This window comes from Hirundo rustica, chromosome 8 (genome assembly GCF_015227805.2).
Source record: "Hirundo rustica isolate bHirRus1 chromosome 8, bHirRus1.pri.v3, whole genome shotgun sequence".
Classification (NCBI taxonomy): Eukaryota; Metazoa; Chordata; class Aves; order Passeriformes; family Hirundinidae; genus Hirundo; species Hirundo rustica.
Window position 1 is genome coordinate 11,275,975 of NC_053457.1, and position 26,424 is coordinate 11,302,398.

The 26,424-nt window shown below is 38.5% G+C and overlaps 1 protein-coding gene across 3 annotated transcripts in view; it reads left to right on the forward strand.

The window, feature by feature from the left end:
• The window catches only part of RASGEF1A (RasGEF domain family member 1A), a 155,703-nt gene that overhangs the window by 86,382 nt on the left and 42,897 nt on the right, over positions 1-26,424 (forward strand). For 2 of the 3 annotated variants that reach the window (XM_040071127.1, XM_040071128.2), the window contains exon 2: positions 17,083-17,197. The exons of the other annotated variant lie outside the window; for it this stretch is intronic. In XM_040071127.1, coding sequence (XP_039927061.1) covers positions 17,156-17,197 — 42 coding nt within the window. In that variant the 5' untranslated portion in view covers positions 17,083-17,155. The remainder of the gene's footprint in view (positions 1-17,082; positions 17,198-26,424) is intronic. 3 annotated transcript variants of the gene reach the window in all.

A 26,424-nucleotide genomic window follows, 5' to 3' on the forward strand; every position in this document is an offset into this window, starting at 1 on the left:
TTTTCCACTGCCATATGGTTCCAAGTTCAATGAATTAATCTATAAGGTTTCCATTCAAAGCACTGGTGTTGGGAATAATAGGGAAGATTCAGTTATAGATTTTTAAGAACCTCCCACATCGAGCTAATTCACATAACCTTTATTTACCACAGAGTGCCCTGCATGTAGATGTGAAATGCTCTGTGGGGAAAAAGCATTTACTAGTCCACGGCAAATTCGTGTCATTAGAGGGGCATTTATAATGGGATTTGACTTAATGGAGATGGAGGCCGACAGACACTGCGTTAATGCTTTACAGCAGTAAGCTTGTAGCAAGCTTTTAGCACAACATAATGATTCACCAGGCTAAAATTATACACTGAGCAGTGCTTGGTTGAACCAGCACATTATGTTTTCAGTACATACTCACACAACTTGGCAAAACACAGCTCCTTCAAATTGCAAACATGATTTATAATAATTGGCACTATCTTCCAATTGTGCTCACTAGAACTAGAAGTTCTGGAAGAGAGAAGGGTTAAACTTTCCACACACTGTCATTGGGCAATTAGTTTTATGGCTCCCTTCACAGAGCTTAATATTAAAACCCTTGATACTGTTGTTTATGGGAAATTCATAATGAATAAAAGCTAAGTCTAATGTTGTTTTCAGCAAGAGACTGTTTACAGAATAGGTTCTTATCAGCTGTGTATGGAATCCTTTTTTATGACCTTGTGGAATGTCTTTGTGGAGCAATGAATGCCAAAAATTATAATAAGATTTTTGGCAGAGTTTACTCTTCATTAGCTAGAAATTTCTAGTAAATGCAATGCATTAAATTATCAGAAGGGTACTGTGATGTATAAGATATTAATTTTTCTTTTTCTCCTATGGCATTTTCCAGAGCTGAAAAGAACAACTCCTTATTTGTATTTCAAGGTGAATTTTAATATGTATGAGGAGCAAGAGAGTGATGGCGACTGTGAAAAAAGCCATCTGTTTATCTAAATGATAGACATGTCACAGTCATCCTGAGGACAAGTTTCCCCCAACACACACTGCCCTCCTGCTGATCTGAACATTGGAAAGGGTATCCTCCTCCGTATAGAATTACTACTTCACCACTCTGCTAAGACTGTGAGCAGAAGTCATCTTCTACTGTAATGAGGATACCTCTCCACCTGCAGATGACTGAATCCAGTACTCTTTAACCCAAGCTGCTCAGATAAAAAAGGTGGATACAAACATGTCAGATGACAAACAGTCTACTCAACACAGGATGAAAAAGCACATCTCTGAATTGTATGAGTGTGACTGGGAGCAGCCAGAAAAACTAGCTACTAAATGGAACATTAGGAAAGAATTAGAACTACCAATATTCATTAACCACCTTTCCATACTACAGTCTCACTGCACCAAAAGTTACATCTAGATGAAAATGTACAGGGGTGGTACTGAAGGCAAGTTAGAGATTAGGATGCATCATTAAAACCCAACACTATTTTAATTACAGGCAGTGACAGATGATGACCAAAAAAAGAAAACCTGAGAAAGACCCTCCAAAATGTTTGGTTATCAGACACATATCAAACTGACAAATTTTATGGAATACCAAACCTTTTGGCAAGCCTTACAGTATTAACTTTGTCAAAAAGCATTTTTATGCGAGAGGCTCTGTTGCTAGCATGTTCATTAATAAAACTTGTAGAATACTTTCTGCTAGCTGAAGACAAAAAAAATCTAATCTAGAAACAAAAGAAAGTTGAAAGAGATCATTTCTAGACTCCTGGAAATTCATAAAAAGGATCAAAACTAGCAATAAAACCAGCAACTCTCTTGCAGCCTGCAGATGAGCTTCTGCTCACAATCACTGTACAGATTTCCAGGACAACTTAATGGAGCAACCTGAGCCAAACCCAAGCAGAGGTCTCTGAATTCCAGTAACAAGAACAAAAGGTGATTTTCCATTTTGGGAACCAAATCTCAGAAATGAATACCTGGGGCAGTTGCTGGGGCTGCAGTTTCACAGCAGACCAACCCTGTCTGATTGCCATCCCCTCCAGACCAGCTTCGGCACCCACTCACTCCTGGCCATGTATTTCAAGCTTCCTTTCACATTGATTCTCACCACTGATCACATTATTTACAAAACTATTTCAGCATGCAAAGCCAGTGGGAAGCTCATCAAACTACCAAATGCAAACAGTTTTCTCACAACATTCTGAGGTGGCAACAAATACTGAATAGATGGCAATAATGCCTGAAATTGCTCGGGTGGTTTCCCTGCCCCTTCCCACCCCACAGCAACCAGAGGAAAGAAGCAGGAATTGTGTTTACTGTTGGGAGCATATCTAACTGGAGGCTTCTTAGGTGTGAAGGCAAGTTAAGAGTGAAGGTTTGTCCTTTGGCATCGTCCAGACTATGAACTGTAAGAACAAGCCCATCTGTTTTTTAGCAATTTTATCTCCTGAATCAGCAATCAAGAGCAAGTCAATGCACATTTAGCAACATCTACCGTTTGCTATTTGCCACAAAATACCAAAACACACACTGTAGTAATATATTTGAAAGAACCAAGGTACTCTCACACTGGAAAGAACTTTTTCTTTATATGTAACAAGAAAAAAAGTATGTGTTTCTTAGCTTTACTACAGAAATATAGGGAATAGCAGTGCAAACTGACTGACTTTCTTCTCTATATGCTTAATGCAAGGAGTATCAGTTTTGCTTTGGAAAACAGGGAAAGAACACTCAAGGACAACCACCATTCCAGAAACAAAGCCCGTATTTTTGGAAGAAGAGTTTACCAAATCAGCCAGGAACAGTTTGTTTTTTTTTTTTTTTAAAAAAAAAAAAAAAAAAAAAAAAAAAAAAAAAAAAAAAAAAAAAAAAAAAAGGGGAATTTTTTTGAATGCAAATATGATTAGCCCTGTTCTTGACTGTGGACACAGATTTTCTTTTCCCTGTACCATTTGAAGAATTCAATGATTCTTTGTGTTTCTATTTGTAGCAGAGAAGATTTCATATATTCAGTTTCATATCTCTGAGGCAGAAATCTTACAGACACTGCTAACAGCACCACAGTATGGCAGTACTCAAAAGGCAAAGAAGATCATCTTCAAAGGCACTTCTCTTTCCTAGCTCAGTTACTTTCTGTACTCCCTGGCCTGCAACAAGGCTGCGCTTCTTCCCACAGACCATCTGTGACCAAATGATAGGGCTGCAGCCTGTCCTCCCTGACACTAAAGGGGGAAAAGCAAGCCCACAAAAAGTGGTGTTTATTTCAGTGCTCATAAGTATATAAGATTAGCTTATTGCTAAATATTTCTACAACTGTTATTATCAAGTCATATTTCTGAGTGACTATGTCTCAAGTTATATTACTGAGTAACTATGGAAATAAGATCTTCTTTTTGGAAGCTACTGCTTCTCAGTTTTCTTTGCCTTATTGTTGTGATCATCATCAGGATTTCACATGTAAAACCCACTCATGTACAACTAATTAATCCAAGTAGGATTATAGATATCACTGCGCAGCTTTTAAAATTATGCAATTATGTGTGTCTGTATATATAGACACAAACAAACAAACAAACAATATCCCTAGAGTCTTATCAAAGCAGTTAAACTTCAGCATCAGCCCATTGCACACAAATGCACTGACTCCATTCAATGGCCTGGTCAGCCTCAGGATAAATAGTAAAGCTGGGACCAAGACATTCCTTTTGTTTTCTTCCATGGGTTATGAACAATGAAAAAGCAAAACTGCTGAGTGACCAAAGAAAATACTACTCTTCACATGTTAAAATCAAAATAAACAAAAAACCAAACAAACACACTAAAAACCAAATGGACACAAAATCCAAACCCTGCCCAGGGAACTCAAACCCATCCTGATGAGCTAATTGATTTTACCTTTAAAGATCATCATTACTACAGCACTGAGAAAGGTTTACAGCTGATTTACAGCTGAAAACTCATAATCGTCCAATAAACTTTCCTGAAGCAGAATATAAAAGCAATTTCCAACAAGAATAACATTTAAATGAATGGAGGCAAAAGAGATGGCAAGGCTGTCCAAATGAGGCAAGGCTGTCCAAATGAAGAATGCTTCTTTTATAAGATCTTTTATAAGATTTAAAAATTACACACACAAAAGAAAAAAAAAAAAAGAAAAAAAAAAGGAAGAGACATTTAACTATGTAGTTCAAAAAAACTTTATCACACAATGAAACAATGAAATACACCTAGGACTGAAGATATGGAAAGGTATGTTCAGAATTGATTAGGTGTGAGTTAAAGCAATGCTCCAAAAGGTCACAGGATATGAATTTGCACTCTAAAAGTCAAAGCTTGTTTTTAATAGCAAGCAGAGAATTCCTCTCTTTACACACAATATTTTAAGTAGTAGCTCTGCAAGTTCAGCAAATTTCTGCAGCCTGCCTTATCTTGAACATTTCGCAAAGGACGTTCCCAGAACTGGGAATAACATGCAGTGGTATTTTTAGTATTATTATTTCCAGAGCAGAATAATTAATTATATACATTTTTCTCTTAACATTGCAAAATAAATTCATAGCCTAGTAAGCTTTCCTCATAGTGATTCTCTACTCTCCAGAAATCAGTGTAATGTTATAAAATCTCTGCTCACAACTCCTCACACGTTATTACTGGTTCTGTTCATTAGCCTTGCATAGGTAAATGCTGATCAACAGAACAGAGGCTGTCTATGATTAAAGCACAGGAGCAGCCCCATTTATTCTAGGCTGAGAGCACTTTGATGATCTTTAGCCCATGACATCTCACAAAAGATCTGACCAATTTTCCCCTGACATCAACAGAAATCCCTCTTCCAACTTTAAAAGGAGATCAAACCTGGGAAAGCCAAATCCAAACCCAAGAGACAAAAGCTCAGAATAACTCCCTAATATTTCTGGATTTTATGTTTCACTTTTATGCTTTGTTGTATGCAGCTCTGGAAACAAGAGACCTTGTCTCCTTGGCTGACAGAGAATCCCTAAAGATACAAGTTCTATATTATAAATTTTTCTTGTCTTGATCTAGGACGAGGTCTTTCATAGCAGGCTTGTGAGGTGCTAGGAAGAAAGCTGATAGCGACTGTCTAAAAAAGTCAATTCTAAAACAGAGTTGATGTTAATTCTTTCTAGAAATGTAACCCAAACTGTTTGCTTCTAGAGAATATCTTGATGTTTTTAGTAGAACTAATGCAGTCAGAGGGTCAGTTATCCTAACCTGCAGTCCTAAAATAAATGAACATTGGCATTTTCAAGGGTTAAAAAGGGCAGGTGAGCATTACGAGACCAAAGATCTACAGTTCATGAAACAGGATATCGTGGATGGGTGTAAAAAGGCTCATAGGATTTTACTCTTTTAAGTGCTGTCACTTGAATTTGTGATACCAGTCACAGGAGATGTAGCAGATTTCCTGGAAGGACATTCCTGCAACCCCTTGTGTGTTTATTGCTAAGCTTGGGAATAATCTCTTCGATGTGAATGAAACAGCAACAAATGTTAAGTGGCTATATGAATTCTTTATAAATAATGACAGGAGAGAGGAGACAGAACACAGAAATGTGGGCTTTGCACAGATGATGCAAATATGGAAAAGGACTAAACCCCTGTATTATGACATTTTGAGTTACAACTCTATTTCATGCTACCTTTTGTGGATATTTAGGCCTCAGAAACACAAATAGATTATCATCAGTTTTTGTTGTTAGCCATTTTTGCCAAAGACACTTGGACTTAGTTAGGCAATGACTGTTCAGGTGAGCAATTGCAGACATGCTTCTTCCAGGAGCTGGTGAACAGGCTGAAGGGTGTATTTGGAACAGGGCAGCTCAGCATGTGGGGGCAAAACCAGCAGAATCTGTCCTGGAAACCAACGGTTTTATATCCAGGATTTGGTTTTGTTGAAGTTTGTGTGCCAAAGTCACAGCAAATTTAGCATAATAGCGTTGTCCATGATGTCAATCTGAAATTCAGTTAGCTGTAAACATTTGATGTTTGTTCAGCTAATTAAACCTCTAATAGCTGCAGTATTCAGATGAGAAGCTCATGAGAACAGATATGTAATTAGTTTTCCAATATTCCTTTTGTGCCAATTCCATAAGACTGTTTTGCAAACAGCAAAAAGCATAGAAGGGGAGATCCTAGATGACTGGAAAAAGATGAGCAGAGCATTTTCCTTGGTAGGAGCAGGAGGGATTCACTGTATTACATTCAGGGATGCCAACTACAAAAGCTCGGGAGGAGAAAGGAAGGAAAATTATTTATTTATAAACTCTAGGAGCACAATAAAGCAATGAGAAAGAGCCAATACAAGCTTGCTGAGGACAGCTCATGTCAAAACAGTCCAGCTCCCTCCTTAGACAAGATAACTGGCCTAGCAATGAGGCTAGAGCAGGAGTGACACATCTAAAGTATCCTCAAGCCATTTGGCTTGTCACAGAGGGCATTCTCAAACAGGCTCTAGGACAGCTGCCCCCGCAGGGAAACAGAAAGCAGAACCGCAATCAGCTGAACAATCATAACGGAGCCACAGTTATCAGTGACCTGCTCCTGTGTCAGCCAGCTGGCTCCAGTGGGGCTATGTGGTGTCTACACTGCACTCTGCCCAGTCTATCCAGTTATTTAACAGCATCAAAAATTGTATGAATTACATGCGAGGATTTTAAGAATATTACTAAAGCGGGAGGAGATGTACTTGGGAAGACAGCATTTAAATTCAACCTGGCAATTCCTGGCAAACTAGAATTTAAAAAAACAACAGGACAAAGTCCAAGTTAGACACATGCAAGGTGAGCCCAGAGAACTGCTAACAAATCTGCTCACACAAAGAGAGGAGCTCAGTAAGCAGGAGGTGCAGCAGATCACAGTACGAGCCAATAACGTAACTCAGTGTGATGGTTAAAACAAGATTTTAAGAGATGAAAGGAGTTCTGTATGCAAGCAGCAGTGGTAACTAATCCACTCTTTTTAATGCTAGTGTCTCTCAGCTGGAATACAGTACCCAAACTTGAACTTCAAACTGTAAAAATCCATGTAGCATCCAGAGAAAAGCAAGAGAGATGAAAAATACCGGAAAATATCCCACAAAGAGACTCTATAGGTTTGCAACACATACAAACAAATCTTTTACTGAAACGTTTCAAGGGCCACTTCAAATCCATGTTTCTTGAATACTCTGTACCTTATCTCGGGTGGATTTCAAGTGATACCTCAGGTCACACTTCTAGACCCCATTTCTATGATGCTTTCTCTAAAATATTTCCAACACGCTAAACCAAACTCCAGCATTGCTTTCATTGTATAAAGTAGATGTAAAAGAAGAAAAGCTTATTGCAAAAAATAACAACCAAATTATATAATCTCTGTAATTCAAAAGTAAAAAAGAAAAATACTACTTAATCTATAGCTAATCTAAAATTAAACTTCGTAACATTCTTCTCAAGAGGAGCACAGCAAATCAAAGAACTTTAAAAAGCAAACTCTCCTAGTGTCTCTACGTGCTACAGCAATCAGAGAAATTAAAGAAGATGAGGAAGGAATGCTACTTTTAATTCAGATTTAACATCCAGTAATTGGGGAAAAATTCCTTTTACACTTGCAGAAAAAAATAAAATTAATGATAATACAAACCTTCTAAATCAACTAAGATGCATAGTATCAAATAATTATAATGAAGGACTTAAGAAGATCCAGAAAAAGAGCATTTAAAAATATTTTGACTCTCTGGCACCGACCTCAGCAGAAGGAATTGCATTAAGTTTGTTAAACAGCAGCTAAATCAGGCTTTCCTGAGACCATGTGCCTACATTAACTATCTGTAAGAAATTGAAATTCACTTTCATAGTGCTATGATTAATTACGAATAAGCTTTACAATACAATTGTAAATTAAATCTTTTTTCAATTCAGTAAAAGCTAAGAGATGCTTGAAGTGACTTTGCTTGTAGAGATTATACATTATCTCTACTGTAAAACTGCATGAAAAGGAGTTTTCCCCCATGTACTTACAAAGGAGGGATGGAAGGTCAGAGACAATATTGCTATGGGGTTTTCTGGGAAGTTTTTTACCAATAAATGAGCTGACTGGGTCACAGCACTGGCTACAGTGAGGGCTGGGTGGTTTGTCTGGCTTTGCCATTAACTCAGAACAGCATCAGACAAAAATCACTGAACAGAGTACCCATTCCTTTCTCTGAAAAGCAAAGTTAGTGGCAGTCCTTATGTTTTCTGAATCCTTCCTTATCTATGAAGGAAAAGTACTAGTTTTAAGTACCTTATTTTAACCAACAAACTTAGCTGCTCAAAAGTAATTGAATAAAGTCCAGTTCCTCCAGGAAAGATGAATTTATTACTGTTTGTGGCACGCTTTAGAGTCCTGAGACAAAGGATGCCTCACAAATGGTAAATGTTGATTTCAAAACAAAACATTTACACAAAGCCTTTGCTTTCGCACATAAGAGCAAAAGGGAATGCCTGCAAATGAAAGGATTGGTAAAGTCCCTGGTGATAAACCGAAGGCTGGGGTAAGAGAAGCCTAAATCTGTGTGAGCAGGGCCAGTGTCTCTGAGCCAGTTGGGTGTTGGCAGCTGCCACCTGCAACGTGCAAAGCAGAGGCGTTAGGAGGAGGTGGCACTTGGCCTGCACCATCTGTCCCTCCGTGGCCTCAACAGCACAGCAGAGTTCTTTGAGTGCTCTCAGACTGGACTGATAGCATCTCCTATGGCACTCAGCCTCATTTTCAGCCTGTGTGATGGTTTTAACAGAATTAAGAATTAATGCAGCTGAGAATCTCATGTATTGTCATTATCTTGAACCTCAAAGTTAAAATAAAATATGACTAATGATGACTCTGAAGTTTATTGTAGAAAGTTGGCATTTAGATATGCTTTAAGACTGATACGTTCCAGGAACTACAGCAGTAGCCAGAACTACTTTTTACCTACTTGGTACACCAGCTCATGCATTAATAAATCAGTTGGAAGATGCCTTTTTGGTGGCCAGGTCATTGCAACCATCAAAATCAGTTGATTTGGTTTAATTTCAGTGAAAGACTGAAATTGGTTTTTTGAAGCAGTGTGAGCAGTTCCAACTCAGAGTATTCTGTGACTGTAAAGAACACACACACACACCTCTGTCATAAACTAACACATGGACTGATGAAAATAAATGCCTAAAATAACATAATGGGAGAGAAATAGTATTTCTCACCTTTACTGCTGATCAGTTCAGCATGTATTTACACATGTCACACTTATGCACTCTCGAGGCACAGATGGCAGAGCGGATATTACGCTCTGCTAAACAAGCTCAATGACACCTACCAGGGTGCCTGGTCACCTCTGAACTTCACCATGTCTGTCAGATTGAGGCTGATTCTCCTGAGATCAGCTACAAATCAGAAGGATGGAAAGGCATATCTGCGTGGAGGCACTGCACATGGCTGCAGAGAACACACCAGCAACCGGCCATGCCCTGGAGAGCCTTTTCCTTGTGTTGCTGCTCTTGGGAAAATCATTCCTGGGCACCCACGTGCTCATCATGCTTGACTTGCACCTCCCACGTAATCAGCAGCAGGAAAAAAGTGTCCAAAAAAAAAAAAAAAAAAAGAGCAGAAAACCCACCCCAAAGCCAAACTAAAATATAATTCAACCAAGCAACTGAAAAAACCCAAGATATCACCCTGCATAGTGGGAAAACCTAAATGCTAAGAACTAGCAGGTGCTGGTGACAGATGCATAAAGTAATTGCTGAAATAGAGGAGAAGTGTGGAAGCACAGGTTTTTCAGCATGCAATAGTGATTTTCTTTTTTTTTTTTTTTTTCCCTGTGTCTCTTTGTGATGATGACTGTCTCATATCTGTAATTACCAAAGGTGTCTTTCTTGGTCATGTTTTTCTCATCACAGCAAGGGTGTAGTGCTAATGAGTTTTTATAAGATACAGAAATATACGCTGGCAGCTTTTTAAACTGTAAACTGGAACAAAACATTTCTGTTGTGAGGAAATCTCAGCACTGAATCATAATCTACTTTGTCTCACTGGTTATGAGAAAAGGAGGGTAGAGAGATGCAGAGTTACTCAAAGAAAAGTTTACTCTATTGACTTTGGTTTTGCTTTAGATTAACTTTTCTAAATTATTTAATTCAATTTGTCAATAAAATCTCTAAGATGTTTATAGTAGTTTGTGACAGTATCCATTACTTTGTGGACAAAATAGGAAAAAAAAATTTCGTGAAACTAATTTAAAAGCAAGCTGTTGATTAAAACTTTTCAAAACCTTGAATCAACGACACATTATCAATGAGGCCACAGCATGTGACATGGTTCTCCTGAGTAGGCTATGATCAGCACAGCATTCATTTCCAGTACTTATCCCACTCTTTTGTCCAGCCTGATCTGGGGTGTAAGATGGTGGAACACAGAATTTCTAATTCTCTCTAATTTTTTTGCTTTGTGTGATACTTTGCTACCAAAATGATAGAGCAGAGCCTAACATAGCCTAATTGTTTGAAATAAATAAATAGATAAAAGCACCACAGTGCAGTATAGGAGACTAAAACAACCCCAAGAAGGAGGCACTTAGCAAGGAACGCTTCATCCAGAAACAAACTCTAAGAGGCAGAGAGTGCTTCTACCTGAATTACGTGACAAAGAAATGCCAAAGTATACACACGTACATATGCTCAAACAAATTCTCAATAAAGGAAGGATATCACAAAAAAAAAAAAAATCAACCCTTTAGTATTTTGATGCTACACACCTTGCATTTTCTTATGCCACCTTACCCTGATGAATTGTGCTCTCTGCTGTACATGGCACGATTTCCCCCCGCCCCCCCCCCCAGTTTCATTTGCCACCGCAAGCTTTATTCATTCTTTCCTGTCAATCTTCCATAGAGTAGCCCTTTGTATCTACCAGGAAAACAACGTGTCACCGAGACAACAACATCGTGATTCATGCTAGAAGGAGAGTTCACTCTCTGCTGGCCCACAGCCCAGATCTTGAAGTGCCCACACTTATTTTGTAGCCTACATTACCATAAAACCAATATTTTACTAGCAGAGAATTTCAAACTCTTAATGTATGTCCAGCTTTTTACGGCTTCATGCTGCGTGCAAAATTCAAGTTTTTCTTTGCTTCCTTTTCACTTCAAACCAATGAAACACATCCTGGCTGCAACACCAGCCCTTCTTCTTTCCAGAAGTATTCTGGCACCCTCCTTGATATTGTCTTTTTTCTTGGAGTAACGCCTGCTTCTCGAACCTGTTCACATTCTTCCACACTATCACTTTCAAACACCTTTTGGAACAATTTCCATATAATGACTTATAAACCATTTTGAGATCAAAGAATTTTGAGTTGTCTGTAAACAACAAAAATGCTGAAGATTGATGTGGGAACCTTCTGGGGCTTTCCAACCTGGATTTTTTTTTTTTTTTTTTTTAGTTTCTGGGTATTTCCTCTCAGAATTAGGGACAGTTGCTTTTTCCACAGCTTCTGCTTTGGTCACATGAGGTGGCTGCCTGAAGCATCACGCTCTTTGGAGGATCCTCATTCTATTCTGGGACACGCACTGAGGGACACCAGAAAAGATAAGGCTGTGGCCACAGAACAGCTGAAAGCACCAACTCATACACTGAGCTTTCACTGAACAGCCAAGCTACAGAGAACCACCTGGATAAAAACAAAGGAAAACACAGCCCCCCAAACATGATAAAACTACTGACTCTTCTCCAGGATATGCAACTTTTCAGTTTTTAGTAAGAGACAAATAATGGTTCATCATTAATGCAAATATCAAGCGATTCACCAAATCACCCCTTTTTTTAAAGAAGAAATTAATGTTCCTTTGTGATGTGACCATACAAGTTTGTGTTAAAAAAAGATGATTAAAAGTGGATATAGGGCCCAGGAATGGAGACAGGCCAAGGAAAACCTGGCTTAAAACTAGCAAATGTTGAGCCCATGCCAAGTAATCTGCTTAACCAAGGAAACCCCCAGTAAATAGCCTATTTCCTGAAAAGTGTACAGCATTTATACAGCCAGAACTTCCCCTTCTGACTTGCAAATTGAAGCATTTTTTAAACAAAAAAGACAACCAAAAAGGGAGCAGACTAGTGCAATTAATTTGAGCTTGTTATTCAGCATCATCAAGAGTTCTACATAATGAAACAGTTTGGCATAGGATAGCCCTGCCAAATTGTTGCCTTTTTCCAGTTTAAAGGAATCTGCAGCAGAACCAGCAAATGGACTTGGTCCCAGCTTGTGTCTTCAGACACTCCAAAGATCACATCGTTTTAATCAGATTTACAGCAATGTAATACAACCAACCAGTCAAGAGCACAAGTATGCCATACTGCTCCATAATTGTTATGGGTAGCAAAACGTTGCATTTCTTTGTAAAGGACCAATATTCTGCTGTGATCTGTTACACCTGAAGAACAGGGGATTGTAGTCTTTAGAGCACTGACAACATGGGCAAAACTCAGGTGACCAAAACATTTACTGCCACCCTGAAGGGTTTCCAAAATGGAATCATGGCTCTTGCCTGATGAGGCCTGGCAGAGATAGGATCATGCAGGTTGTGGTTTACGGTCTGCATCTTTATTTTACATGTAGTACTTCTGAGAAGCATTAAAAATTATAATGTAATAGAGACATTTAATACTATCAAGATCAGTATAAGAACAGCTCAAACAAATTGCAGAAAGAGCAATGGAAATCACTCAATCCACAGTGCTTGCTTAACAAAAAAAGAAAAGAGGTCACAGGGAAACCACTGTGGAAGAAAACATTTTATTTCTCTCTGTGTCTCTCCACTCTTTTTAAAAATTGAATATGTAATTGTGGAGGTGCCACAGAGAGGAACAAGTGTTGAAGTCTAAGAGCAGCTTTTTGCATGAAACAAGCTATAGAAAAAGCCTGAGGTTAAAACACGACATATCCCCGGGCTGCTTTTCGAAGCGCCACCCAAAGAACCAGGATGACTACATCTTTTACGTGCATGTAAATTAACCATGGAAGTGAGTTTTGCCCAGTATGTTTTGTCCATTTTTAAAGGGTCTAAATGCTGCAATTAACTCCACAACCCAGGTCCCACTCTGTGGTGTAAAGCCCTGGGCTGATGCTCTGTGCCACTTCCATAACTCAACGAGCGCCTCTGACAGCATCGACCTGCACCACACATGGGCAGGACTCAAAGCAGCACAGCAAGGGGCACCTGCACCACAGAAAAGGTGTGCTCTTACACATTTTTGAGTAATTACTTCCTCTGCTAGACATTAACCTCTGGTCACAGTACCCAGGATAGCCAAAGGCAAATTTATCTCCATTTTAAAGGAAAAAATTACAATTTTTTTTTTTTAAATCAGTCATAATCTAGAGGTTTTCTTGACACATTTCCACATTTGTCATATTTTCAAAGTTTAACTAACAAACAATCAAATCTGGCTTCCATTCTACTGTCATTATCAGGGAAAAAAAAAAAAAAAAAAGCCTTTTCTTTCAAATAGGAAGAATGATTTCAAGCAGTTTCTCTTTCACGCTCTCTTAAACAAGTCGTATTGAGCAATCAAAGACAATCTTTAGAAACCCACAAATGAGACACCATGAAATTATAATCTGGGTCTTTTTCTAGAGTGTTTCCTCTTTCCTACTTAAAATAAAGCTGAATGGGAACACAGTTTTATTCACCCAAGAGCTACTTCCTCAAAATTTTCACTTCTTGCTAAATGATTTTAAGTAAAAAAGTAAAAATTCCCACATATTCAAAACCCACAACTAATCTTTTTCACTTTTGCTTTAATTTTCCAAGTGTATATAAAAAATAAAAGTTTCAGCTTGAAATAATGCTTAGTTCCCACAACCTTTCAAATCCCCTTCTAGAGTAATAGGATTAAGAGCCACCTTTCCAAGGCCAGATTACTGCCCATCTTGGATCAGACCACGCCACCTGGTACTTTCTTTCTCATGACAAGCATCTGCTCCTTTTTGGTAAAAAAAATAATTTAAATCCTGTAATAGTTCCCTGTTCTAGGTCAGAATCAATGGCACAAATTATAGTAAGAAACCAATGCCAAGCAAGAGGAGGCACTGAGATAACTCTTAGCATTATAATGAAGTGCAAGTCAAAATACAGCCACTATGCAGATACCAAAAAAAAAAAAAAAAAAACCCACCACCTAAATGCATATTCATATGTTGCAGCAGCCTTGCCAGAGCTTAGAGATCATGCACAGCAAAACTAAACTGCAGTAGTAACACTCAGAAATTGTCTCTGTTGCTAAACATCTGGACCTAACATTTGCATATCAAAAATGGAGGCAAAACACTACAATGACTCCTTCCAAAGTTGGTGACTTCCAATGGCAAAAGCAGTCTATGTCTGTGTTCACAAAATTAGAAGTATGAATTACAATCTAACCACATAAGACCCATCTTTTGTTCAACAGCACTCTTACAGGTTTCTAGGGAAATATCGTGCTTCTAATTCGAAGCTTGCAGCGTAGGAGGGGTTTTACATTAGGAAAAAACAAAACTACTTGAGCTCACCAAGAAACAGCTCCCATACAGCGAAAAAATATATTTGGGACATCATTAGTGTTATCAGAATACCTCTACAAGGAAGATGCAGAAGAGATATAAGCACTATATCCTCTAATACCAACTTCTGCAAAAATATCCTCAAATTCTGTGATTTCTATGGGATTTTATTAGCATTTTTCTCTTCTCCTCCCATCATTATATACAAGTAACTGGGTGAATGATGAAAAAAACCCCCATGAGAACTTTTATTCTCCCAGAGTAGTTTCCCACTTCTCCAAAAATAAACATACCATTATGCTTTTACACTTGCTGTAGGTTCCACTACACAACTGAGAGGGGTGGGGGTTTCCACTCTACAGACATTGTGCAGTACCAGTGCTAGCAGGAAGCTGCTGTCTTTACAGAAAAGGGGAAGCTGCCTGTCTGCAGTCACAGCCTACTTTAACCCTATACGGGCACATCCACCTCCCCCAAAGTCAAGTGTGATATATGCAAGAAGCTGAACAAGGAAAGAGTCAGTGTTGATTGCCTGACACAACTCAGCAACTGAAAACACATCTTGCTAGGGCTGGAAGTCATGAAAAACGTTGCCTTAGAATGTTTTTGGTGATTAAAGCACGTGCACTGCTTCACTGGAAAAAAAACAGTCTTGACGTAGCAGCTACATAATCGTAGTGGCCTCCTGGTAACCATGTTTACTAATAGCCAAAACTAAGTACAGTTGTCCTCTCTTGCTGCCTTAGGTTCTGATGGCATCTGCAGCAGAGCTTGGAAGGCCTGCCAGAAAATTTCTTAATATTTATAGAGAAGTCATGTTTATCTGCATAAATGTTAGGGAAGCTCTCCTGAATCAGGGACACACATATTGTTTAAAAAGAACCACAAACAAACACAAAACTAGAAAAACCCCAACATTTTCACTTCAGTTTCAGTAGGAAGTGGAGCAGCATTTCTTCAATTATATTATCAACACATAAAAATGTTGCATCACATAAAAGTAACAGGAAAATATACACCCAACTCAAAAATGCATTTTTGATATTTCTTGCTTACTTCCTAGCTTTCCTTCTGTTTTGATGATGGAAATCAAAGAAATAAGATTTTGCTTTGAAAACTTTTATTTTGAATTAAAATTAACTCAGAGTTTAATTAAGAATACAGGGACCCTAAAAGTTATTTAAAAGTGATTTAAAAGTTGGTTTAAGCTAAGAGTTTGATCAAGTACTAACCGGAAACAAAATTCATTGGTAACATTGATAACACTCTGGATAACACAGACTCGAGGGTACAAGAATATGAAGGTTAGTCCTTAATTCCTGATGGCCATAAAGTCATTATCACTCTCATAACTGACACCTACCCTACTCGGTTTAAGTATTTATACATTCAGCCACATACTATGCTTTTGGGCAAATAAATGTTACTTTTTTAGTCTGATTTTCAAGGGAAATGAGTTTTGTGTTCTTATTCTGCTTGTCTGTCAAGTTTCCTCTATATTTAATTCCAGCAAGTAATTCAAATTTGTAAAAAGTAGAGGTCTCAGTGCTAAAGAAATATCTGCTCAGAGAACACCCAGGTTAGTGCCATGGCTGAAGTCAAAGAACTTCAGCTGTAACATCCCCGTGTGGCTGGTGCCAGCCAGGATCCTCATAGCTCTGGATTAATTTCATATCCAGAAAGAAAGGGGGGGTGGGAGGGGAACCAACCAAAAAAACCCACAACACCTTGAAATGACAAACTGCACCCGAATCAGCAGTATTAATCACAACATAAATTTCACCTTAGAAATGCAACTACCGTGAATTTCCTATAAAAAGAAAAAGAAAAAAAAAAATAAAAGCAGGTCTACTAAAACCCTACAAGATGGTTTTCAAGTTGTTCTGTGGTGAATAATCTCTGTGTTTACAATAACTACAGTGTGTCTTTGAACACCTCAAACCTGGATCCTCTTCAATCCATTTTACTTTAGGTGTCAACAGAATAGCTGCCACTTTCTCCATATTCTTTATTTTTATGTCACATTTAAACATATATGGTTAAGGATGTATACATCATCCTGATGAGATGTGATTGTGCTGTCAACTTTTCTTTATGCTGTGAGAGTACTTTTCAAGAAGGGAAAAAAAAAAAAAAATTAATATTCTACAATCATAACTGCACTAAGGAATAAAATTCTCAATTCCAAGTTTTTTGTGAAACAGTTTAATGACTAATTAATTTAGCAATATAAATATTGGTGTTTTACTAAAAAACCCTTCTAAATTACTATTAAAAAACTGCTCTCACTGGTGGATTTGAGTTGGGGGATTTAACCCTTCTGACTCTTCCTGTTGGCTTTCTCTTGGCACCTAGTATTGGAAATTATGCCTTTTCCCCTTTTTTATATACCATACTTTGTCCTATTTCCTTCTCATGATACTCCCCTCTCTAAAAATATGTATGTCCAATTTTATTCTGATGCTACTATGCATTTTCAGTGCAAATTAGCAGTGTGTTCTAATAGTAATCCATTGCACCCCTCATTTTAAGGGGAAGGAGTCAAGACACATGACAAAAATCATAGAGTGAAATAGCTGGAAGTCCACCCACTGGGAAAGGCTGGATGGCAGAACCACTGTGCAAAGCTGCTGTAAAGAAATGCAAAGTAAGTATTGTTTTATTTTATATCAGTCTTACATAAAAGGGGGAATTTTTGGCGCCTTTTTTTTTTTTTTTTTAAATTTGAAAGCACTGGTGTAGGATAATTTATAGTTAGAGATTTATATTGTTCAGAAATCACAATGGGCAGTCTTAAACTTGAATAAAATTTAGTTCAGGCATTAGAGAGCAGAAGAATGCCTCTTGGAACGATTGAAGCCAATTGTGCAGTAAGAAATGCTGGCAAGCACACTGCAATAACTGTTCATTGTAAAAATCCATATTGTTCGTATTTGCTTTCAAAACACACTCCCCTGTCCCCCCACCCTTTCCTTCTGTCGCTGTAGACAAATCTCTGATTATGGGACTCATTCTGTTCTCCCCAGTCATCCACTTCTCCACTCCCACCCAAACACACACCTGGTAAAGTCAAACCATTCCTATCCATCACTGGTGTCCACTGCAGAAACCTCATCCTCCACAAGCCTAAATTAAGTGCATTCCACTAACCTCTTCCAAAAGTACCCTACTGTCATATAATCACATCCCCATCTTCCTACCTGCCCCTTCTAAACTGTTCCTTTATATTTCCTGTATAGAAATGTCAGTTCCATTTCCATAAAGTTATGTCATTGTCTTTTACCATCACCTCTGTTTTCTTCCTCATTCTTTATCAACTGTTCTGTTTCCCCAGTCTACTTATTTCTACATCACTATTAAAATTTCTATACCTTTACACAAAACAAAACCCACACCTCACCACTAACATGAAGTCTTCAGTAAGTACGAACTAAGTTACCTGCACAGAGTATTCCTTTCACTATTTACAGATTTGCCTCTGATTGGAAGTTTTACACTGTAGACATATGTGGAATGGAGAGAATTTCTCATTTCTTATTATTACTGATTCAGGTCTCCAAACAGAATACATCTTAAATTCTTCCTGTAGGATATAAGTGAGCTTCTGAAGAATTTCTGGTATGTACTGGGCATTACTATGCAAAAAATCAAGTACAAAGAACGGTCAGAAAAAAATGGATTTAAAAAAAATAAAGTCAACAAGTTTAGCTCCAGAGTGTTAGTTGTCAGCTGTCAGCTTTCCATAAATACACCGTAAACAGTTTCTAGGTAGTTTTGTAGGAATTTTATATTAAAAAGAAAAACAAAACTGCCAAAACCCCCGAACCAACAGAAACCCCCGGAAAGCAACATATTAAGTCATACTCCACCAAAACAGGAATTTTGGAGTAATTTTAGCTGCAATGAAATCAGCCAGTTAGAAATGCCCCAAATCTGCTTCCTCTCCTTCACAACACCTGTACGCAGGTCTCGACTAGCATGTCAATTCCTGTAAGCCCAAAGGCAGAGGAAACAGCGGAACAGCCCTGGTTTCACTGTGGCTTTAGGACTGCCTAGGAAGTTCCCAGTCAGTGCCCAGCACATGACTCCAACGTAATGGAGGGCTGAGACTCAGAATTTCCTCTGGTGCAGCACCTTCCGCAGCGCTTTGGTTTTTTCTGGGTATAATGGGCTGCCCCCACGCCCTGCGCACTTTGCCTGAGCGCGACCAGAGGAGCAGCACGGCAGCTCCTGCCTCCTGCGCCAGTACGGAACAGGGACAGGCTCCGGGGTGCCCAGCTGGGAGAGGACATGGTCCTGGAGAGCCAGGTAAGTCTGCACAGTGCTATGGGCTCCTCTGTCTGCTCTGCGTTCTGCTGGAGACACGTACAGCTCCAGGAAAACTAGAGTGACGGTAACCGTGCCGGGTATGGCGGAGTTCAGCCACCCTCGGACGCACAGCCGTGCGTGACAAAGTGATTTAATGCTGTGCTACAGAGAAAGTACGTTTAAAATTGTGATGCAGGTTATAATTTCACTGATACTTTGCGCATTAGGTCATGATTAGATCACCTGTAACAAATCGGTACCACCCAAAAGGAACATTACACCGTGGTAGCTTTATGCAATGGTGGTGTGGAGAAATGGAAAAAGGGGTTAATGTTTCATGTTACTGTGGTACGTGAACTATTTTTTTTCCCTCTGGAAGGGAGTAACAAAAGAGGCAGAAACATAGGTTTGAATGAATACTCACAGTGAGATGGTTTCAGCATTGTGTAGGCAGGTTTAAAGTGATGCAGGATGCTCCATCATAAAACATATAATTAAAATTCTCTCGCAACAATGTTTGAATTTGTCTTTTGGAGTCAACCCATCCCAAACTCAGGTCATGCTTTACAGAACATCAGGAATCAATTTTCACATTTGCAGCAAAGATGGGTACTTTCTCCCAAAGGTTTCTCTCGGTCCCTCTTTTTCCAAGTCAGGCAGCAACGCCGAAATTTCAAGAGTAACAGGGCATTTGAACTACAACGTGCACCTTCTGTTACCTTGTGCAACAGAATAAAAAAATATTTTTCACAAGATCAAAAAAATAGGTTTTATTTTCAAAAAATTGCAAAGGGATGTTTTCATTTTAACTTCTGCTACATCAAAAATACTATCATGGTACTTTACAGGGAAAAAGAGGGTTTCTGCTGCAACAAATAAGATGCAATTCTGGGCTAAGTTTCTCTGGTGCATTTAAGCTTTAAGTGGATTGGTAGGGGACCTGATGCACATAAGTCGTGCAATCCCTTGAGAAACGATTTTCAAATTAACTAATAAGATATTGCACTGCATACAGCTTATTAGAAAGAAACACTGAGCAGCAACAGCACACAGCTACTGCGCCTGGGATTTAAAAGTTGGATTTAGCTGTCATGTCCATAATTCTTAGTGCATTGGTTATGTAAAGGAGTAGGTGAGTAGAGGGTTTAGTTTCATATTAAGGAAAGTAAAAAGGCTCTACAGAATGTAATTGCAGGATTAGTAAAAAGTGTAAGGCAGCTTTGCTGCACTATTTATGTATCAAGGCAATTTATGGAAATCCTCATATAGAAAACTTGAAAATTGAAAATGAGATTGAGAAACAACTTTGTCTTACAATAAAGGACAAAACATATGTTTTCACATTAAAAAAAAATCATATGTGGAGAGAAGAACTTTGTAAATTTTCACAAGAAACTTGAAAGGTTACTCTCCCAATGAGACGGAATAATCAAGTACTTTTGTCCAACACTGATAGTTACTTTGGAGATATCTCTGCAGCTTCCCAGATATTCAAGAGACCTACATGTCGCAGGATTTCTATGCATGAGAACATTTTGACAGTAATTGCCATTCATCTTGAGGGGGAAAGTTAAAGGTAAAGAGGCAAAGCAAGTAAATGCATTGAGAATAATTTTTAGAAAGAGCATTACAGTATGGGGCCAGCACTTAAGAACAGAAAAACTATAAAGGTAACAGATGAGGTGAGCAGTTGAACCTAGCTGGGCAGAGAAAGAGGAATCAAGAATTAAGGGTGAAAACTTGTCAGTTTTGATAATATGTACAACCCTGATCACAGAAAAAGAAGTTATCATAAAAAAAAAAAAAAATTGAGCAAAGCTGCTGTTCCAAAACTAGAAGGACACAAAAATTTGAGGTTGCACACTAGAATGCATCAGTAAAGTCTCCCAAGGCAGCACTACACTTAGGGTAAAGAAGTGCTAAGGGAGGAAATCCCAGGGAAAAAAAAGGAATCATTGATTTTAGCCTCATGTAAAAGTCACATACTGGGGGACAAATGATCTTATTGTATGTGACTGCAAAAATGAGAGATAAAAAATAAAATGCCATTACAGAAACTGAAGTGAAAGTGCTTTGCTTGAAATACATATAAAGACAGTGACCACTGCCTTCTAATTTGTGAAACCAGCTTCAGAACATTCCCATTGAAACAGAACAAGTTACTGTTTTTTAATGCAGATGATGTATTAGAGGAACTGAAAATATAATACATGCCTGCACACTTCACTTGAAAATGAAGGCTATTAAAATAACTATTTAATGCTTTAACTTGTAAGGACCTCTACTTTCAACCTTTAGCTGCAACTGTCATGGACTTATATTACCCTTTGTCACGCAGCCATCCTTGCACCAGCCCCTGCACGACTTCTGTCCTGTCCTGAGGAGACACAGATCAGCTTTGCTGTCACATCCCATTAGGAGCAGAGCTGATAAAACCTATTGGGATTCCTAGGTGACACAGCTTCTTTCATTACATTTGTCACAATATTGATTAGATTAGGTCTGAAGCCCATCTTTGGCCTGCTACTGACCCATCACATCTCCTGGGAAATTCTGCAGAGTAGGAAACAAAATTGAAAAAGACTGGAACAATAGAGATGTTCAAGATGGTTATAGCTCGTGGGACTCACCCAGATGTGACAAGTACTGATTTTTACTAACTATGCATCCTAATACATTTATCCCAAACTTGACAACTACATATTACATTATCTCCTTCACAGTAGTCAGCCTTCAGGAACTTAATGGCATGAAAATAACCCTCCAAAGATTTTCATTTCTTCCACTGGAGTAGATAACAACATGGTCAAAGTGCTGCCTAGCTAATTTTCCCTATCAAAATTTTAAAGAGTAAATAAAGAGCAGGTTTGTTTGCTCTCTGTGCAGCAAGCCTTGCATCGATTGTCTCCCATGGCATGTCCCGTTTTAGAGGTTTCACTCATGCAGGACAGCTGAAGGCTCAGTTCAGAGAGCTGCACAGCTGAGCCATATGGCATCCACATTTAATCGTAGCAGTTAATAGCTAAAGACCCCTACACCTGTTCTTAGGTTTTCAACAGGCTTTACTTATTGGCATTAAATGCTTCTAATATAATACATGCTCTGTGTTGACATGGGCTTTACAAGTGACAGATTTGACTGTTCCAAAGGAAAATAGGACTACTCTGAATTGCCAAATATATTTTTAGATTTAGACAGAATGGAAGTTGGAGATGTCATATATATATAAATATATATATATATATTTACCTTTTTCAGTACTAGGTCAGTTTTTCCTCTTTCACATGTGGGCTGCTTTACAAATACCATCAGTAGGCACAGCTGAACAACAAGGAGCCTGAGGCATAAGTTCAGTAAATGTCACTCCTTTTACCTACAGCTTTACCTCCCACATATAACACCCACTCCCTCTGACAGCACCAAAACGATGGTTTGAATTTCCCTTTCTTCCAAGCGTTCCTCCTTCTCCTTATCTTCACACAGCTTTGCCAAACAGGACAGCTAGGCACCTCGTGTCCCAGAAGTAAAACAAACATTCCTATTTTGCAGTAGGGAAGCTGTAGCACATCTGTCCCACTCAGTATCACCCCTGGCAGAAAATGACACGCTGTGATAACCTGGAAGCCTCAGGGTCTCATGAAACAAAAGCTTCCAAATTTGATCCTTGTATGCTTTGAAGGAAGAAGCAACACGAAGCAGAACAAGAACTGTGTATTTCATTCTGGTTTAGCATGCCAGGACACTGCACCTAGATGCTTGTTTTATTTCCATGGGAGTAGAAAAATCATATCAAGAAGGAAAAGAAAAGACATCTAAGACTTTCTTTTATATAAAATGTTGTTTCTTAAACATACATATGAAAACACATATTCCAGGTTGCTGCTTTGATCCTTTTCACAACTGCTGAGATTCCTTTAAGTCCTAGAAATCCTCTTACCCTGTTCTTAAACTAGTCATTCTTTTCATCACTCAAAGAAAGGATCAGAGTTTCTCTTAATATAATCCCAGGTATTTTTATAATAGAACTTTTTTTGTATATTACTGAAAGGTTTGACAAGCAATTAACATTACACTGAAAAAGACTGTAAAAATTAAGAGTGCGCAGAGAAAGACCAATATTTGATTATGGATTTATTTTAAATAAACTCGCTTTAAACGCACTTTAGGGCATTTAAATTGAAAGAGATTAATCTATCTATACCCATAAATACTACTCCAAGCCCCAATAAATTCATACAATATATCTTCATACTCTGCAAATCTTACCTGTATGTTATAACTGTGCAGACTTCAATTAAGATGTAATAACAGCTTTTACATGGAAAAACTCTGGTTTGCACCTTGGGGATGTAAAAAAGCAATATTCTGAGGATTGCCCAGGAACAGCGGATCAATTTTTTTAAGCTTTAAGGGCTGAAAATTGTGGGAGGTTTCATCCAGAACTACAAGGGTTTTTCCATTGGAAGGGTTCAGTTCATCTCCCAAATAAAAATGTTCAGAAGATCCCTCCCTGCATTATCAAACTGTATCCTCTAATCATGTTACACTTATGCCCTTGCTTAAACCATTAACTAAGTGGTACGACAGCTGTACTCTTCACACATTACAAAATAATTACATCCTGAGCACAAACCAAAAGGGAAAAAGTAACCATTCCTCAACCACATAATATACAACTAAACAAAAAAGAAATTAAACAGACATTTTTGTTTAACAAACCCCACAGCCATTTATTTTTGCACAGAACACATGCCAGAAATCTAAGAGGACATTTGCCTTGAAACTCTTCATTCATATTAACATGGGAAGAACCTTTCTTTCCTCAAAAAAAGCAAAATGCAGTACACATATGTGTGGAGAAAATAACTTTTCAGAAGTTTTAAATAGCTTTAGTGTTATATAGACCTTGTCCCACTTCGGTATTCCTACTTCTTCACCCTCTTTGCTGCATTCCCTCCTCACATACACTGCTTTCCCAGATCATCCACCCTCCTGCTGTTGCCCAGCGTGTACATGCACCCTGCCTCCATATCCCTCCTCCATGCCAATCCAACATGTGGCTCAGCTGTCTTTGGCAGCAGTAATTACATTCCTCTCCTGTCCTCTCAATTGCTGGCCTCTTCATCACCACTGCTGGCCTTGGTTACCAGGAAGAGGATTTTATTTCCATTCCCCTCTTCCTTTCACTCCCCATCATCTTCTGGTCTAACCAAAGAGATGAGGTAGAGTCCTGCACACGAGCGTAAGCAAATCTCCATCTCTGCTACCTGGTGCTTTGCAACCCAGAAGGAAGAAGCTTTAACTGAAGGCTGAGAGCTCTTGCTCTGTGTAGATCACAGACTGGGACAGAAAGGGACTTGACACCACTGGTTTTGTTTGATGGTTTCTAATACCCACTAAAGGAACAGAAAGCCAAGACATCCTAAAGCTGCCTCTCAGCTGTATGAGTTTGATACTTTGCAAACTTCAGAGGGAAAAAGGCGAAGCTGCAAAATTTCTGTCAATCATTTGGACTATGCACAGCTTGCCTGTGTCAGGGTGCTTTCCTCTCCCTGGTGATTGTTTTAGCCAGAGTCTAAAGTATGAATGTGTCCTCTGTCCACACTGCCTCTCACCTGCAGAGAAAGAGCTTCCAAGCCAAGTTTGAAAAGTACTATAGAGCGTGTCAAAAGAAGTGTACAGAACCCACTTCTTTGAAATTGCTGACATTTTGGAGGATGAAAGAAGCTTCAAATCTCCAGGGTTCCAGCCTTACAGGCACTAAGAAAAAGTAAATCTCTTAAAAAGAAAAGAAACAGCAAGAGAGAAACTACCTATCTCTGTATTTACAAGTTCACATATTTAAATCCCTTGAGGAAAGAAATAGTTTGGGAAACTGACAGAGAAAAATAGAAGACTGAAAAAGGTCTGATTTTTTCTGATATATTTTAATTTTATATTTTTAATGAGAAACAGGCCTTGAAATAGATATAATCTGCAAAAGCAATACAGTTTGTCCACCAAAAGACAAGAAGTTAGGAAAATACCATCTAGAAATAGTCTGGGCAAAATTTAATTTGTTTTCAGGAACTGTACAGGTTTATAATCAGCAGTAGGCATCCCATTACTGGTTTTGCCACCAACCGATAACAGAAATGCATGTTGCTATTTTTTGTTTTTATTCAAATAATAGCCTTCCTTACAAGACAGAATGAGTGAATTGTAAGACCGGTACTGTAAATCTCAGCAATTCATCCAACTCTTTCAGCCAAACTGGATGTTTGAAAGTAAACTAGAATAGCCCTAACACACTGAGGGTAGCTTTATCTCACCTGCTGGTGTCTGCAGACACAGAGCTGGACAACATCTATCACTGGCTTTGATAACCACCTGAAATAATAAGAATAATGCTGCACTACTTGGAGTAGATGGCAAGTTGGATGGCAAAGCAGCAGGAAACACACTCAGCTGAGGTGGGGCAGGAGCAGACCTCTGCATTGCACCCAGGTCCATGGGCAGAGATTGCAGACAAATCAAAGCAATGGCCAGGATTCTCTACCTTGTGCCATGGGGCATCCATAGGTATTTTAGGACTAAAACCAGACAGCAGTACTGAATGCTTTCAAATAATAACCAGAATTTTGTTTAGACACATTATTTTATATTGTCTTGTGACCTTGCTTTTGCCACAGGAAAAACAAAACAAAAACAAAACAAAAAACAAACAAACAAAAACACCATCAAAAAATCCAACAAACAAACCTCTGAAAACCATGTTTGCATACTTAAATGAGAAAAGGAACTGCTATCCCCTTATATTTTTCATTTCTGAAGGTCTTAATGTAGGAGTGAGAACACAGTAAATAAATAGCTTAACAGACTGTAAACAACTAAAGCATTGCCTCTTGCAAAACTATAGTCCCTGTGATAATGTTTCAGGAATTACATTAAAGTGGAATAACTTTCCCTGTAGACTGGTGATACCCAGGAGAAAAGATGCTCTGCCTTGAATGAGACCATGAAATTTGATTTATGTATTCTAAAGAAAGAAATAACAATCTGTTAATTTAGACAGATTTCAAGAAAAGCAGCATCTTCCTGTTTTGATCACAAATTAAACAATAAAAATGAAGAAGTCAGGCTGTCTGACTGCATGAAAGAAAGAGAAAACCTGCATGAAATAGTCCTCTCTTGTAATTAATAATAACAAATTGACAGGCATTACATCTGCTCTGCACCTTCCAGTATCATGACTCAGAGCTGTACTGTAAAAGCTGTGCACACTGCTAACAGCTCCTTCCTTTAAGGGTTGTTTGTGCTAAACAAAACTTGTGAACTGAGTAAAGAAGAATTTAGGGCATTGGTCACTGCCAGACTAAGATAACATCTCAGAAACTTCAGGGGTTGTGGAGTTTGCCCTTAGCTCTTTGGCACTTTCTCACCACTCAGACCAATAATCAAGTATGTGATGACTGACATTAATTTTTAGGGAACAGAGTCCAGCAGACTTGTTAAAGGATAGAGGAAAATCCATAAATTAATATTAAATGCAGCATGAACACACAGAGATATACTGAGCACTAAACC